At 38.6% G+C, this 15,667-nt stretch overlaps 1 protein-coding gene across 7 annotated transcripts in view; it reads left to right on the forward strand.

The window, feature by feature from the left end:
* The window catches only part of MYO3A (myosin IIIA), a 217,461-nt gene that overhangs the window by 104,594 nt on the left and 97,200 nt on the right, over nucleotides 1–15,667 (forward strand). For 6 of the 7 annotated variants that reach the window (XM_074324949.1, XM_074324951.1, XM_074324950.1 and 3 more), the window contains 2 exons: nucleotides 5,734–5,832; nucleotides 5,922–6,036. In XM_074324949.1, coding sequence (XP_074181050.1) covers nucleotides 5,734–5,832; nucleotides 5,922–6,036 — 214 coding nt within the window. Of the gene's footprint in view, nucleotides 1–2,596; nucleotides 3,900–5,733; nucleotides 5,833–5,921; nucleotides 6,037–15,667 lie in introns of those variants that run through there. The other variant, XM_074324955.1, reaches the window with a different exon arrangement.

Here is a 15,667-nt window from a genome sequence, read left to right on the forward strand (position 1 = left end):
CAGTGCAGTCTTACTTTCTCACATCCAGTAGAGGAATTAAAAAATAATATTTGTGATAACCAAATAGAAAGCATACGCCTATCACAGATACTAACAGGATAAATTAGAGTGATTTCTGTGATAGGAGAGAATATATTTCTTTGCACAAAACTAGTGTGCAATTTAATTAGAAATAACAGTCATTTTGTTGTTTTAAGTGCTGATGTATATAAAGGGATCTTTCTGTTAATTCTGTTATTCCTATGGTTATACGCAAGGGACTAAATAAAGATTCAAGAAAGGGCTTTATTGTATTGCCCTGCTTATTGCCGGCTGATTTAAGCTAATATGATGTTTTGGTATTAGGTTGAATGAGTTCATTTTGGCAGTTTGTAGCTGAATAGCCACGTTTCTCTCCTGATGCTTCCAAAATGTCTTTGTTTGTTATTCTTATAAGGAAACTATAGTCACAACATTAGATTTCTACCCTGGTGGTTATATTATTTAAGAAGTATGGGGAGCTAGAGTCTTCCATTTGTTTATGTTGTTTTTATGCTAAACATAAAATATTATTGTAGTAATATATCATATGTTAAATTTATGGGAACACAAGCTCTTGTTATGTATTAGTATATTACTATTAATATAAGTGCTTTCAAACTTACTATCATTCAATTATGAGTAAATTGCGAGTATAAGTTGCCTGGAGTCCAGCTCCTGAGTTCAGCCCTCAATGTGGAAAATTATCCTTTGGTCCTCAATTCAAAATATATAAGGAAAGAATATTAGACAAATGTAGTTTTTAACTGTGGCTCTGTGACATGGAGGTCTACTTTGGGTTAAGATATTTAAATTTTAAGGACCCTTCTAGGATCTTGGTTCTGCAGTTTACTATGTGCATGATTTGGAATATTTAACTTCTCTTCAGTTTTTCATCTTTAAAATGGAAATAGCAATAGTCCTACCTATAGATTAAGGTCATGCCTGTCAAGTATTTAGCACAGTGAATAGCACACAGTAAGAACCTGTAAGTTTAAGCTAGTATCAGTAGCAGTAGTGTTGATAGTTGTGTGACGATTAGAAATAACATCTAGTACAGTACATGGCACACTGGAGATGTTCAGTAAACAGCAGCTACTGTCCTACTGTCACCAACATGTGCCCTGTGCCCAGAAGTTAGTGGACATGCGTGGTGGCCTTTGCCACCTATACCTGGCAGAGAACCTCAGGGTCTTACACAGATGTGGAGACTTAACTGGTTCTCAGAACAATTCATCCTGCCCTCATAACTGTAAGTCTCTCCTTCAGGCCTTTGGGGAAGGTCTACCTAAGAGGCTAAATCATTGAGATTTAGATGGGGCTACCATGTTGCACAATGTCCGGGGGCGCCATTCACAGTGGCTTCTGTGGAGTTAGTGCTGGAAATCATTCTCATAGAATAAACTGTGGACAGTAACGTCTGTAGCTGCACAATGATGCCGTCGGTTTGTAACCATAGAAATAATCTCGTGAATGCTTATTGAAATACTGTAGGATATCGTCTAGGAAATTGTACAATTAGGGTTATATTTTAGGGATATTCTGTATTAATTAAGCTTTTTCCAGCTGTCTTAAAGAACTATTCTAGTTTTCTAACATCGTTTATTGGGGGAAAGCCCTCCAGGTTCCAAATTTACATTCAGGTTGGAATACAACTCAGGTATAATTGGAGCACAGCTGCCCTATAATTTTTCCATTTTTCTTTTCTACCTTTTTAAACTTAATTTCGATTGCATTTTTAAATTCTGGAGAATTTGTGTTCTTTGGAAATGAAATATTAGAAATGTAGCAGAAGAATTCTTAGTAGGTCCATTTTTTATTACAAATGTAAATGTACTGTATCAGTCAGGGTACTGAAAGGAAAGAACTAGTTCAAAGGGTTTAACTGAGAGGACTATTTACAGAGGTATATTGGGCAGCGAAGAACCAAGAATAAATGGTGAGATTCCCACTGACGCATGGCAGCAAGAAACCATTGCCACCGAGGACTGCGGGACAGAAGGAGGGCACAGCACTACAGAATCAGGTGAAAGCCAGGGCTCTGGAGGACTGGCTGTCTGTCAGGAGCTGTTGCCATGGGGAGTACAGCCATTGTGAGGGAGAGCAAGGGGACAGATACCATGGCCTCTCTCTTCTCCCTCCCTCCCATCTCCTTCCTGTGCTTCTGATTGGCCAATCTCAGCTGGAAGCCAGAGAGTATGGAGCCTGGGTGTTAGTGTGTAGAGCAACAAAATGTGGAGACTAGATCTGAGGTGGCAGAGAACCAGAGCAGACTATTATTTTTTTAAAACGAATTTACCCTTTCTTTTAAGGGAATAAGTGCTTTTCTTTTTTTGCCTCTGCCCATGCTATCCCACTCCAATCTCTGACTATGTTTACTTTTGTATTTTCAGTAATGGTACCATTACAAAATTCGTGGCTTAAATCTTCTTCTGAATGTAGATTTTAAAAAAGAAATCTTTAAAAGAAGCTGCTTAATTTCCAGAAGAAAATGAGCATATTAAAGAAGTCAATGCTAGATAATTCTTATGAAAATAAATTAGAACTGTCACACTGTACTTTTCTCCCATTACTACAGCTAACTTCAGCAAGCATTGATTGCATTCCCCTCAAATGCCCAGCATTTTACCAGACGCTACAGACGACATCAACAAAGTGACAGATGTGCTGCTCTCTACTGTGGAGGAAGGGACAGTGTTATTTATGGAGCAATTACTCTGTCGGCACTGTGCTAAGCACTTTATATCTGTTATCTCTTTTAATTTTTACAGTGATGTGACAGGAAATTATTGTCTATCTTATACATGAGGAAACAGAAACTAAGAGAATTGTGATAAATTGCCTAATATCAAGAAGCTAATACATGACTGAGTTGAGATTTGAACGTGTGTCTCTCTGTCTGACTACAAAGTTCATCATTCATTCATTCATTCATCTATCCATCCATCCATTCATCCACCTGACAAATATTTATTGAGTGCCTGTTCTGTGCCGGGAACTTAGTAGGCACAGAAGATACAAAGCTAAATAAGATGTGATTCCTGCAGTAAAGCAGCTCAGTCTCCTTTAGAGAACCATGTGTGCTTTGTCACAAAGCCTGCTGATTCCTGTTGGTTTCTAATCTCTCAGGAAAGTAGGCAATGGGTTCATCTGCTAAATGTGAGCAGCGGGGTGGCAGACAGAGGGATTGAGGAGACTGCATGTCTTAGAGGTGTGACTCTTAGTGGAAGAGCCATAATTAAAAATGAAAAATTAAAAGCACTGTTTCATGAATATTCTGTGGGGTCTGATGAATGCAAAGCAGCATTGTTGGCTTTCTAAGCCTTGCTGAAGATGCAAACATTTCACAGATGGGGTAAGCTGCACCCTTGTGAGGACTTTGCCACAGTTTCGAGGGTGTTTGAGGGCTTGGCTGCATAGGGTCCAGGGGAGGTGAACACACGAGACCGTCTTCCTGCAAATGGCTGAGTGGGACTCTGAAGAAGTGTTACAGGCTACACTATGAGGGTTGGGGCCAGAGGCAGAGAAATGCTATTTGGTAACTTACTGAGACCCAGTGTTTGTCCCAGGCCATGCTGACCTGGGAATCACTAGTCATATTCTCATGTGTGGGATGCTAAGGTCCTCTGTCTTAGCTACAGCTTTGGTGTAGTTATGGCAAGACATGGAATGGGTAATTTTGGCGGTATCTTGTTTTCCTGTTTCTTTAACTCTCCTAATGTTTATCCACTAAAGGTCAGTGTATTTCCTATAGCATCTCCAGGTCCTATCAAATTACAATTCTCAGTAAATGTAAACTTATAGTTAAAGAGAAAACCATCAATTTTGTGTGTCTATGTTTGTGAGTCAGTTCTCTAATTGTACACTGCCTCTTTTATGCGTTAAAGGTGTGGCACACAGAGCAATCAATGTAATTTCATCAGAATAAAGCAAACTGAATTATAGGCTGTGCCAGTCTTGGAGAAGTTTTGTTATTTTGTGGTAAAAAAGACAAGAACTAAACTTTCAATTTTGCCCTAACCTTGCTCATTTCCAGTGTTAGTGTTCATTGAAATGTTGCTGGTGAGTACAACAAGTCATGGCTGGGGGTGCGGAGAGTATGAATGCAGCCATCTAAAGCTTGTGGCAGTCCTTACTTCAGCATCTGAGCCAATGGACACCCCTTTTGACTCGAAAAGCTCACCTGCTTTTGCTTCCATAGCTGATTCCCCTGATTCCTCTCACACCTCTCTGAATTTTTCTTCTCTGACTTACATTCATCCATCCATTCCCAAAATGTGTATTTGCGAAAGATTTATCCTTGGAGTATTTCCCTTTTCTCACCTTAGTCATCGTGTGTGTGTGTGTGTGTGTGTGTGTGTGTGTGTATAAACAAACCTTTTTGGTTCCACTTCTCTGGAGAACCCTAACTAATCCCATGGGCAGAGAGGAGCCCTTGTGCAGCAACAATTTACTATCTCCTGACCCAGTCCCTCTGGTAACATCCAAAGCTTTGTGATGGGGTGGGAGTCTTATACTAACTGAAAGAGGAGTAATATGAAAAGATATAAAGACAGCAAGACCTTCGCTTTTGAGGGGTATCGTTAATTTAGTCCCTGTAGGAGGAACCCTTCTCTGCCCCAGCCCCAGTCTCATGAACCTGGTGATCATGGAGTGAATGATCAAGGGAGGGTGTAGGACCACCCCAAAGGAGAGGAAGGTGCAGTGTTTGGATTGGAAGGGCAATGCCACAAGACAGATGCAAACCCCATGGCCTCCCAAATGACCGTCATGGTCGTCAGAGTAGAAGAAAGCAGAAGCAAAGAGGGAAAACTGAGACTGTGAACCTGTGAAGCCGGAAGACCATCCTTCCCTGTTTCTGAAGAGAACGTGCCTGATCTTGGAGAGGCAGTGTGATCCATCCCAGGAACTCTCCAGAGCAAAAGGAAGATGAGGAAAGGAGGAGAAGGGGGACCCTGAGGTCTCAGCAGTTATGTTAGGGACCATCCTGAGCCAGAGACTCTCCTTGTTGTGACCCCTGTACCCTAACTGTATTATACCTGAATCTGGGAAATGCTGTTTATACACAGCACCAGAGTCATGGAACTTGAGACTCCTGTGAGGCCAACTCCTCAGACCACTGAGAAAATGGAGCCCCAGAAAGCAGTGTACAAGGGTGGTTAAAGACGTGGCCTTTGGAGTCAACCAGCCTTGATCTGAATCCAGTTTAGCCATCAGTTCTGTGGCCTGAGGGGGCGATCAGTAGCCCTCTAAGCCTCAGTTTGCTTGTATGTGAAATGAGGGAACCGCCTGAGTAACTAGGGGCTTATGGCAGGTAAATGAGACAAGAGAGCACATACAGTCATCTGGCGTGCTTATCTGTATATTATCAATTTGTTTCTTTTTCTATCTGCTCCACTGGCACATGAACTCCAAGAAGTTAGGGGATTTTGACTGCTTTGCCCCTGCTATATCTCCAGTGCCTATAGCAATGCCTAGTAGTCACTCACAAGTAAGCGTTGAGTGATTCATATAAAGTGCTTAGTGGTGGCTGGGATTTAATGACAGTAGTTGTTGAAACAACAATGATAACAACCAGAGAAAGCCAAAATCCAGTATCCCAGGGGAAGCCCACGTTGGCACTCACAGTTGTTCAGATAATTATATTGCCAAGTAGTTTGAACAATAATAAATATTCTTACTAACCACCTTACTGAAAATGTCTTATCTTTTCAGTGGAGAAAAAAATTTTCATGTGTTTTACTACATCTATGCTGGTTTATCAGAAAAGAAGAAACTAGCCCATTACAAATTGCCTGAAAATAAACCTCCCAGGTAACCCAGCAGGTTGTACTTTCATAAATAATACTTTTACTTTACACCTAATTTTATATTTTTACCCTTCCTTTCATATTTATTTTCAGATACCTACAAAATGACAACCTCAGAACAGTACACGACATGACGAATAATAGTGTCTATAAATCCCAGTATGAATTAATTGAGCAGTGTTTCAAAGTCATAGGTTTTACAATGGAGGTAAGTGTGAAAGACATTTGAACTGCTTTAGGAAGTACCTTTTCGTCATCACTAATGGTAAGAGTTAGCATTTATTGGGTGATTAATATATACCAAGCATTGTGCTAAGTGCTTTGCATGGATCATCCTTTTAATTACTGAAGCAACCTTATGAAACAACTAGAAGTATAATATTTACTTTCTAAATGAGGAAATCAGTGGCCTTGAGATACAATTGAATTTGGTTTAGTTCTTAGTCTTTTATTTTACTTTTATTTGCATCTCCTGCGTATATATAAAATTTTATATAAATGCGTAAACATGATCGTATTACATGTTCTTTTCTAGTGCAGTCTTTTTTCATAACACCTTTATTAAGATGTAATTCATGTACCATACAAGTCAGCTACTTAAAAGTGTACATTTTTATGACTTTTAGTATATTTGCAGAAGTGTGCATCTATCACCATCATTTTTAGAATATTTGGATGTTCTAAATTTTTTACCCCAAAAAGGAACATGCTAGCAAACAGTCCTCATTCCTACCCAACCTCTGCTTTCTATCATCCTAGGTCTGTTTATTCCAGACATTTCACATAAATAGAGTGATGCCATATTTCTTCCTTTGACCGGCTTCTCTCATTTAACGTGATGTTCTCAAGGTTCAACCATGTGGTAACATGTATCAGTACTTCATTTATTGTTGAATAGTATTTCATTTTATAGATATACCTGATGTTATTTCTATTCCTCAGCTCATGGACATTTAGGTTGTTTCCATTTGGGGGCTATTATGAATAATGCTTCTATGAATATTCATGTCCAAGTTTTTCTGTGAACATGTTTTATTGTCTTGGGAATATACTGATGAATGGAATTACTGGATCATCTCTTTACCATTTGAGGAATTGCCAGACTGTTTCCCAAAGTGGAGGCATCATTTTACATTTTCCTCTGCAGCGTATGAGGGTTCCAGTTTTCCACATTCTTGCCAACACTTGTGATTACCTGTCTTTTGATTATAGCCATCCTAGGGTGTCGGAAGTGGCATCTTATTGTGGTTTTGATTTGCATTTCTCTAATGGCTTATGAGCTGAACTTATTTTCATGTACTTATTGGTCATTTATAGATCTTCTTTGAAAAACGTCTATTCAGATCTTTTGCCTATTTTTTTATTGGGTTGTCTTTATTATTGAGTTGTAAGAAGTCTTTATATTATAGATACAAGTCCCTTATCAGATATATGATTTGCAAAAATTTTCTCCCATTTGTTGTCTTTTTACTTTCTTGATCTTTGTCCTTTGAAGCACACAAGATTTTAATTTTTGTGATGTCCAGTTTATTTATTTTTTCTTTTGTTGCGTATGATTTTGGTGTCATACATAAGAAACCCAAAGTCACGAAGATTCATGCCTAAGTTTTCTTTTAAGAGTTGTATAGTTTTAGCTCTTACATTCAGATCTTTGTTCCACTTTGAGCTAATTCTTGTGTCTGGTGTGAGGTAGGAGTCCAGCTTCTTTTGCATGAGGTTATTCAGTTGTATCACAACGATTTGTTGAAGAGACTGTTCTTCCCCATTGGTTGGTGTTGGCATCCTTGTCAAAAATCAATTGACACAAATGTATAGATTTATTTCTGAACTCTCAATTCTATTATATTTATCTATGTGTTTGTCTTCATGCCAGTACTACAAAGTTTTGATTACTGTAGCTTTGTAATAAGTTATGAAATTGTGAAGTATGAGTCTTCCAACATCATTTTTTTTCAAGATTGTTTTGGGTCCCTTGAATTTCTATATGAATTTGAGGATCAGCTTATCAATTTCTAGTGGAGTCTTTTTAAAAAGTTTTTTTTTTTCAGTTCTCTCATCCCCATCCTACCCTCTTCCATCCATACCTGCTCCCCTTCCCTTCCCCCAGCTAATGGATGTTAAAGCCCATCGCACATAGTCCAGCACTCCATGTTTAGCTCCCTGCTCATAAAATCCTGCTTGTAGACACCTCTCTCTCTCTCTCTCTTTCTCTCTCTCTCTCTCACACACACACACCATATACCACATGCACAAGCACAAATATGTACATGTACATATGTCTGGATGAGTGGCCATTGTTTTATTAATATGGGATTATATTACACACACTCTTCAATATCTAGTTTTTCTCACTCCGCAATATCTTCTGAAAATGCCTTCAAATCACCTAGTATAGTACTAAATAAGTTTTCTTAAAGGCAACACAGTGTCCCATATTGTTGCGTCCTGCATGACAAGAGCTGTGGGAAGTGAGGAGGGCAGCGCAGGGTTAAGAAAGACAGTAACCAAGAATAGAGTGCAAGCGGGGCCAAGGGACTCAAGCCTCAAGGACTGAGTCCCTATTCGGGCCAACACATTTTATTGGTTAACAAATGAGGAAGAAAAGCTTGTTAATCTCAAGATCTGTGAATTACGTGCCTGCTGTCTGTCTTTCCAAAAGTCCCCATTGTGCTCCAGCACGTACTGTGCCTTCACACACGCATAACTCCAGGGGATCCATTAAAGGGGAGGGACCAATATTATTCCATCAGGTCTCAGTTTGCTGAGACATCCCCTCAAGGAAGTTTTTCCGATCTCTCCATCAGGCCTCAGTTTACTGAAGCACTCCCTTGTGAAATCCTGGGAAGAGCGCAGGAGAACAAATGGTTAGGCAGCTGTAAGGCAACATCTCCCCCTATTTGTTTTTGTAGTAGGAGAAACACAGACTTAGCAGTTTCCTCATTTATGGCCCGTTGGAGGGCTTGTTGTCCACACCTGGGGACTAAACAAAATAGAATAAGAATAATTAACCGAAATGCAATTGCATCCACAAATCCTCCACCTAGGGTTTTCACCCAAGTGAGTGGATTCAAATGAGATAGTTCTTCCGCAGCCATGGAAAGCGTCTCCTCTCCTGGGAGGAGTGGGAGCGTGGCATGAGACATCTGACCCATTTCTTGTTGTAACTGTAGAACATCCACAGTAAGGTTGGGAGCATGTCCCCGGAGGTGAGCTCGTACCTCCGACTACGGGGTATGAGCTAGTTTGGTTATAAGAGAAAGGAGTCACACAGTAAGTAGAAACATTCCAATCACATTTCAAAGTAATCAAGGTATGAAGATTTTCTAATTGATCTCCAAGAGAAACGACAGTTGTCTCTAAATCAGCTAATCTAACACTAATTTTTTTTTTTTTTTGTCAATTCCAAGTCTTACTAGCATTTTCATGCCATTCTCGTACAAATTGAGTTGTCTATACAGTCTGATGTAATGCTACTCCAGAGACTGCAGCCACGGTGGCTGTTGCTATAATTCCCATAACTGCTGCAATCAAGATTCCAATAACTCTTTTAGTCCTATGTAAAGTCTTATGAAGAAATTGTAAAACAACATGAACAGTTGGGGAGCCTTCCCACGCCCTAGGGGCTTGGACGGGTATCCATAAACCCCATCTTCTTTTTAAGATCATAATTTGGTCATGGGAGGGATTATAAATTGAAGAATTAAGGCATGTGAACAAACGACATTGAGGGCATTCAACCACTTTTAAAATTGGATCAATTGTAAACTTCCCTAATAAAAAGACAGAAGGAATTTTAAGACAAACTTGTAAATTGAACATTTCGTGTTTTTTCAAATCTAAAGGCATATTTTTTGTTTTCATCTTTAGTATAATTTCCTTCCCATATCTTTTCTTGTCCTAGGCTTAAGGCCACTTTCCATAAAGTTGTTTGCAATGGGCCTCGGATGGGTTTGATCATTCTTAATTGAGATGGAGCCAGAACCTTCTCCTTCCAAAAGATAGAGATATTAAGTGGTGATTTAATTATTCGTGGAAAGCCTTGACCGAGCAACTGTTCTCTTAATGACTGAGGATCAGAGCATCTTAAGCGAGAACATACATGGATTGTGATTCCATAAGGGCCCCAATCAACCACAGTGCCATGGGAAATATTAAATAACACCCAATCTAGGCTTCCCCAACATTCCTCCCAATGAATGTAGGAATGTGTATCAATCCAATTATTATTTTGAGAACATGGATGAAGTGGAGGAGGAAAACTATGAGTGTTTAACTCCTGTGTATGAAATCCTTTACCAGAGATCATAAACAAATCCTTGTGTCATTTCCTTCTCCCTTGGTAATTACCCAAGCTTGACCGGAGAGAGAAAGACACGGAGGGATGGGACCAATGCAAGCGGGTGTATATAAATAGCCTAGAGCTGTATGGACAGAAAGAGTGAAATTTCGACCTTGCTCTTCAGGAAATTCCGGACCTCTTTGATCCTCTGGTCCAGGAAACCAAGAACAATCATTAAAATAACTGAGAGGAGGATCATTATTTCAAGTTACAGGTGTCAATAATGGAGGATTGGGTAAATAAGCCCAATAAGTAAAATTCTTGGTGGCAAAGCCAAGTGAGAGGCAACTTACAACAGAGACAACCACCAACATGGACAAAAACATATTGACGTCAGTTTTGAGAACTCCCTTTTCATCAACCTTTTTTCTGCTATTAGAGCCAACTTTTTCAGTTGCCCCCAAGTGGGAGGTTGGGCACTGGTCGTTTGTGTTGTCATCTGTCGAATCACAGTTCTAATGGGGATTGAGGGCACTGGATGAGTGATCGGTCAGCAGGTTGGAAGGAGAGGTTGGACATCTTGATTGTTGGAGGCTCCACCGTCTCTCTGTACCCTGTGAAGGGTTTCAGCCAAGTGAGGTTTCTCTTTCGCTGGATGCTGCTCATGATATGGTTTACACACCAACCAGGTATCCACAAAGGTCATTCTTCAGGACCTGGAGAAATACAAGCAAAACCTCGTCCCCATGTCCATAAAGTTCCTAGATGCCATTGATTAGTTTGAATGTCCTTCCACCAAATAGGCACATTTTCCAAAGGTTTTGGACTCTGGAGACTATTGAAACGTCTCTCAGCTGCAGTGCATCCAAGGTAAGCCTTGGTATCTGAGCCAGATTAATTCAAAAATTTAAAGTAAACATAGCTCTTGCTAATTGTATCTGTGGGGGGTCCCCTATTTCTCCCTCTTTTTGTTTTTGTAATTGTTTTTTCAACATGGCATTAGCACGTTCAACAATGGCTTGACCCTGTGGGTTGTAAGGAATACCAGTGGTGTGAGTAATGTGCCATTCAGCACAGAATTATGCAAACTTGGCACTGGTGTATGCAGGGTCTGTTTTGATCGCTAGAGGAAGCCCCATAATTGAAAAACAGACAAACAAGTGGTGTACTGCGTGGGCAGTAGTCTCACCACTTTGAGCAGTAACAACTAGAAAGCCAGAGGCTGTATCAATGGTGACATGCACAAAGGACAAACGTCCAAAGGAAGGAATATGAGCTATATCCATTTGCCAAAGAGCATTGGCTACAAGACCTCTAGGGTTTACTCCTTCAGGGCATTCTTGCGGAGCATTAAGAATCCGACAAGTCGGACAGGCTTGAAAATCTGTCAAGCTTGTTTGTTAGTGATAGGAAACCGAGCAAAGACCACCAGCATTGGTATGGGTCAGAGAATGAAAATGTGTTGCCTCGGTAACATGGGCACTCCCTACTGATGTGTCTGCAATAGCATTACCTTGAGTCATAGGGCCAGGTAATGTAGTGTGAGCCTGAATATGGGTGATAAAGAAAGGGTGTTGACCGTTTCTCACAATCTGTTGGAGATGGGTAAACAAAAGCAGAAGAGGTTGATTAGAATTATTGGAGAGAGATGCTGTTTCAATACTTTGTACTGTATGAACAACGTAAGCAGAATCAGAAACAGTGTTTAAAGCAGGGGTGTCCAAACTGCGGCCCGCGGGCCAACTGCAGCCCACAATCCATTTTTTATTGGCCTGCAGAAAATTCCAAAAATATATTTAGTTTACTTAAATAAACCAGGTGAGGCAATACGTACTTCACCCCGAGTGAGTGGCCCGACTGTTTGTGTATTTTACCGCATATGGCCCCTGGTGAAAAACGTTGAAAAAAGTTTGGACACCCCTGGTTTAAAGGGTCTCAGGAAGTTTGTAATGCGGTTAAAACTGCTACCAGTTTGGCCTTTTGTGCTGAAGTACAATTAGTGTGAATAAGTTGATGACCTTTTTTGCTGACAATTACTGCTTTACCATTATTAGATCCATCTGTAAAAACTGTAAAGACTTGAGGAATAGGAGCCTGTCTGAGTTTTTTAGGTAAAATCCAGTTAGTTTTCAGGAGAAACTGAAATAATTTATTTTTTGGATAATGATTGCCAATTATTCCAAAAAAGTCACTAATAGCAATTTGCCAAGATTCAGAATGAATGTTTAAAAGTGTTATTTGTTGTTGTTTAAAGGGAACCACTATTTTATTGGGATCCTGTCCATTTAAATGAAGCACCCTGGTGTGGGCTCATGATATGAGTTCTGAGGTCAACTCTACATAGCTTAACAAAGTTGTTAGGCAGAAAAAGCAACTCTACGAGGTCATTTTGTTGAACAGTTACCACCATAGGTGAATGTGGAGTAGGGAAAATTAGCATTTGTAAAGGCAAAGAGGGATCAATACGTTGAACTTGAGCGTCCTGAATTTTCTTTTCAACTAATTCTAACTCTTGGTTGGCCTGAGGAGTTAGGGTGCAGAGGCTATCCAGTTGACAGGGGGCCCCCACAAAAGACCAAATAAATTACTGAGAGCATAATTGGGAACACGTAAAGTTGGACGTAGCTAATTAATATCTCCCAATAATTTTTGTAAATCATTTAAAGTAGAAATTTGATCCCTTCTAATTTGGACGTTCTGGGGTTTGATAGACTGGCGGTCTACAACTGTTCCTAAATATTGGACCGGTGTTGTAGTTTGAATTTTATTTGGAGCAATGCAAAGTCCCGCCTAATCAAGTTGATTTTAAGAATTCAAAGCATGTCGCTAAAAGCTCTATAGAGGGCACAGCACACAGAATATCAACCATATAATGAATAATATAACAATCTGGGAAGTTAGTTCTTTCGGGTTGTAATGTTCTGGCTACAAAAAGCTGACAAATTGTAGGGCTATTAAGCATTCCTTGTGGGAGGACTTTCCACTGAAATCTCTTCATAGGTTCCTTATTATTAATTGAAGGAACAGAAAATGCAAATCGAGGACAATCTTGAGGATGCAAAGGATTGTATAGAAACAATCCTGTAAACCTATAACTATTAAAGGCCAATTTTTTGGAATCATTGAAGGTTGTGGGAGCCCAGGCTGTAAATCACCCATGGCCTCAGTTATAGCATTGATAGCTCGCAGATCTGTGAGCATTCGCCATTTTCCTGATTTTTTCTTAATAACAAATACAGGAGAATTCCAAGAGCTGGTAGAAGATTCTATATGATCTCATTCTAATTGAGTCTGTATTAATTCTGTTAACGCCTCTAATTTTTCCTTAGAGAGGGGCCACTGTTCTATCCATAGAGGCTTATTGTTTATCAATTTAAGGGCTACCAGAGTCCATACCTGTTCAACAGTGGCAGCCTAAGGCAACACCATATATGTAGCCATCGAGCTTTGGCTGGGAGTATAGCTAGTAATGCTTCCAGATCTTTGTCACCATGAGCAAAGCCAAATTTGTCTTTATTTACTAGTGCTTTTATTTTGGTGGGATAGTTCTCTAGTAGTGGGATAGCTGGGTAAAAGATATATATATATATATATATATATATATATATATATATATATATATATATATAATTTGAATATGAATTGCAAGACTGCCTTCCAACAATTCTGAAACACTGCACATTTCCAGCAGTAATTTATGAGAGTGCCCTCCCCACCCCCATCTCTGCCAGCAATGTGTTGTAGTTTTTTAAATATTTGTTAGTCTGATGGGTGAAAGTAACATCTCATTTCAAATTTGTATGCCCTTAACTAAAAAATAGAGAATATGAGCATCTTTCCATTGGTTTTTGGCTGCTTGGGTTTGTTTTTTTATGAATTGTAGGTTTATGTGCATTGCCCTTTTTATTGAGTTATTTCGATGCTTTACATTGATTTCTAAGTTCTCATTGAATATTGTAGACATTATATTTTTCTATCATTTGTATTACAAATATGTTTCCAGTTGTATGGCTTGTTCATGACTTACTTTTTATCATATCTTTTACAATACAGAAACATACTTTTAATTTTTGTATATTCAAACAGGATTATCTTTTTGTTTATAACATCTGGGTTTCTAACCTTGGTTTAGAATTTTTCCCTATCTCTAGATTGTACATGTAGTCTCCTACATTTTTGTGAAAGTTTTTAAAAAATATATTTGTCTTTATTCTATTTGAAATTTATTTTTTATATAGTACCAGGTGGGTCCCACTATTATTTTCTTCCAGACAGAGAGCCAGTTGTGCTTCATTATCATTATTACAAAATACTATACCTTTTTCCCCACTGGATTGGCTTATCATATATTGGAATCTATATAACGTGGCCTTACATAACATGGAATCTCTATTTTATCTACTAATTTATGTTTCTATTTCTATACCAATATTCTGTTGACTTGATTAGAGTGGTTTGATATTCTGTTTTTCTAGTAAGGCATCCTACTTAATAAGGCAAGTCCTGTACTCACTTACTGCTTTTCCATGGTTTTCTTAGCTATTGTCTGGCATTTGTTTGTCCATATAAACTTTAAGATCTATTTATTCAACTCTCAGAACCCCAACTGGAATTCTAATTAGAATCGTATTAAATATATGTATCAGTTTGAGGGCATTGTCATTTTTATGTTTTATCTTCTCATCCAAATCATGATACGCCTTTCCATTTCTTTACATGTTGCCTGAGTGTTTGATCATTTATAGTTTTAGTCATCTAGCACTTAAGTTTTATTTTTTAAGTTTATTTCTATGTTATGGTTTTCGGTGTTACTCTAAATGAAATATTTCTTCCATTGGTAGACTTTCCTAAATATGTAATGATGTCATCAGCAAAAAGAATAGTTTTACCCTTTTTTATGTTATGTCAGTCATTTCTTTTTCTTTTGTGTTCTTAGAGCATCTAAGACTTAGAGTCTAAGTCAGTAAGCAATAACGATTATAGATAGCTTGCTTCCCTATCTAGCTTCTGATTTTAAGAGAAATGGTTTTAGTGTTTTGCTCTTATTTCTGATAAAGAGCATTTATTACAAATAATATCCTTTTATTGTTATTTTGCTTAGAGTTTTTATTAGGCATCCTGCTGAATTGTATCAAATGTCTTTTCATTACTAATGATATAATCATACTTTTCTGTAGCCATTTGTCCATATCTCTTCTTACGTTGATAGACTTCTTAATATGTAAGTATCCTTATTTTTCTGGAATAAACCCAGTGTAGTCAAATTGCATTTCTCTTTTGATAAATTTCTGGATTCTATGTTCAAGTGTTTTATTTAGAATTTTTGCACCTATATTCATTAGTGAGATTTATCTATTGTATTAGTTTTCTATCTTAATTAGATTTGAGTATCAAAGTTACGTCAATGAGCTTTATAATCTTTTTTCTTTGGCCTGTAAAAGTTTAAATCAGAGTTAAAATCAGTTCCCAATGTCTCTGAAGATAGAAAGGACCTAGACAAATGTAACTAGGTCCTAATCAGACCTACTTTCCAGGGAAGAGACCTAGTCATCTGTGCCTT

The sequence above is a fragment of the Rhinolophus sinicus genome, linkage group LG02, assembly GCF_036562045.2.
Source record: "Rhinolophus sinicus isolate RSC01 linkage group LG02, ASM3656204v1, whole genome shotgun sequence".
NCBI classification, from domain to species: Eukaryota; Metazoa; Chordata; class Mammalia; order Chiroptera; family Rhinolophidae; genus Rhinolophus; species Rhinolophus sinicus.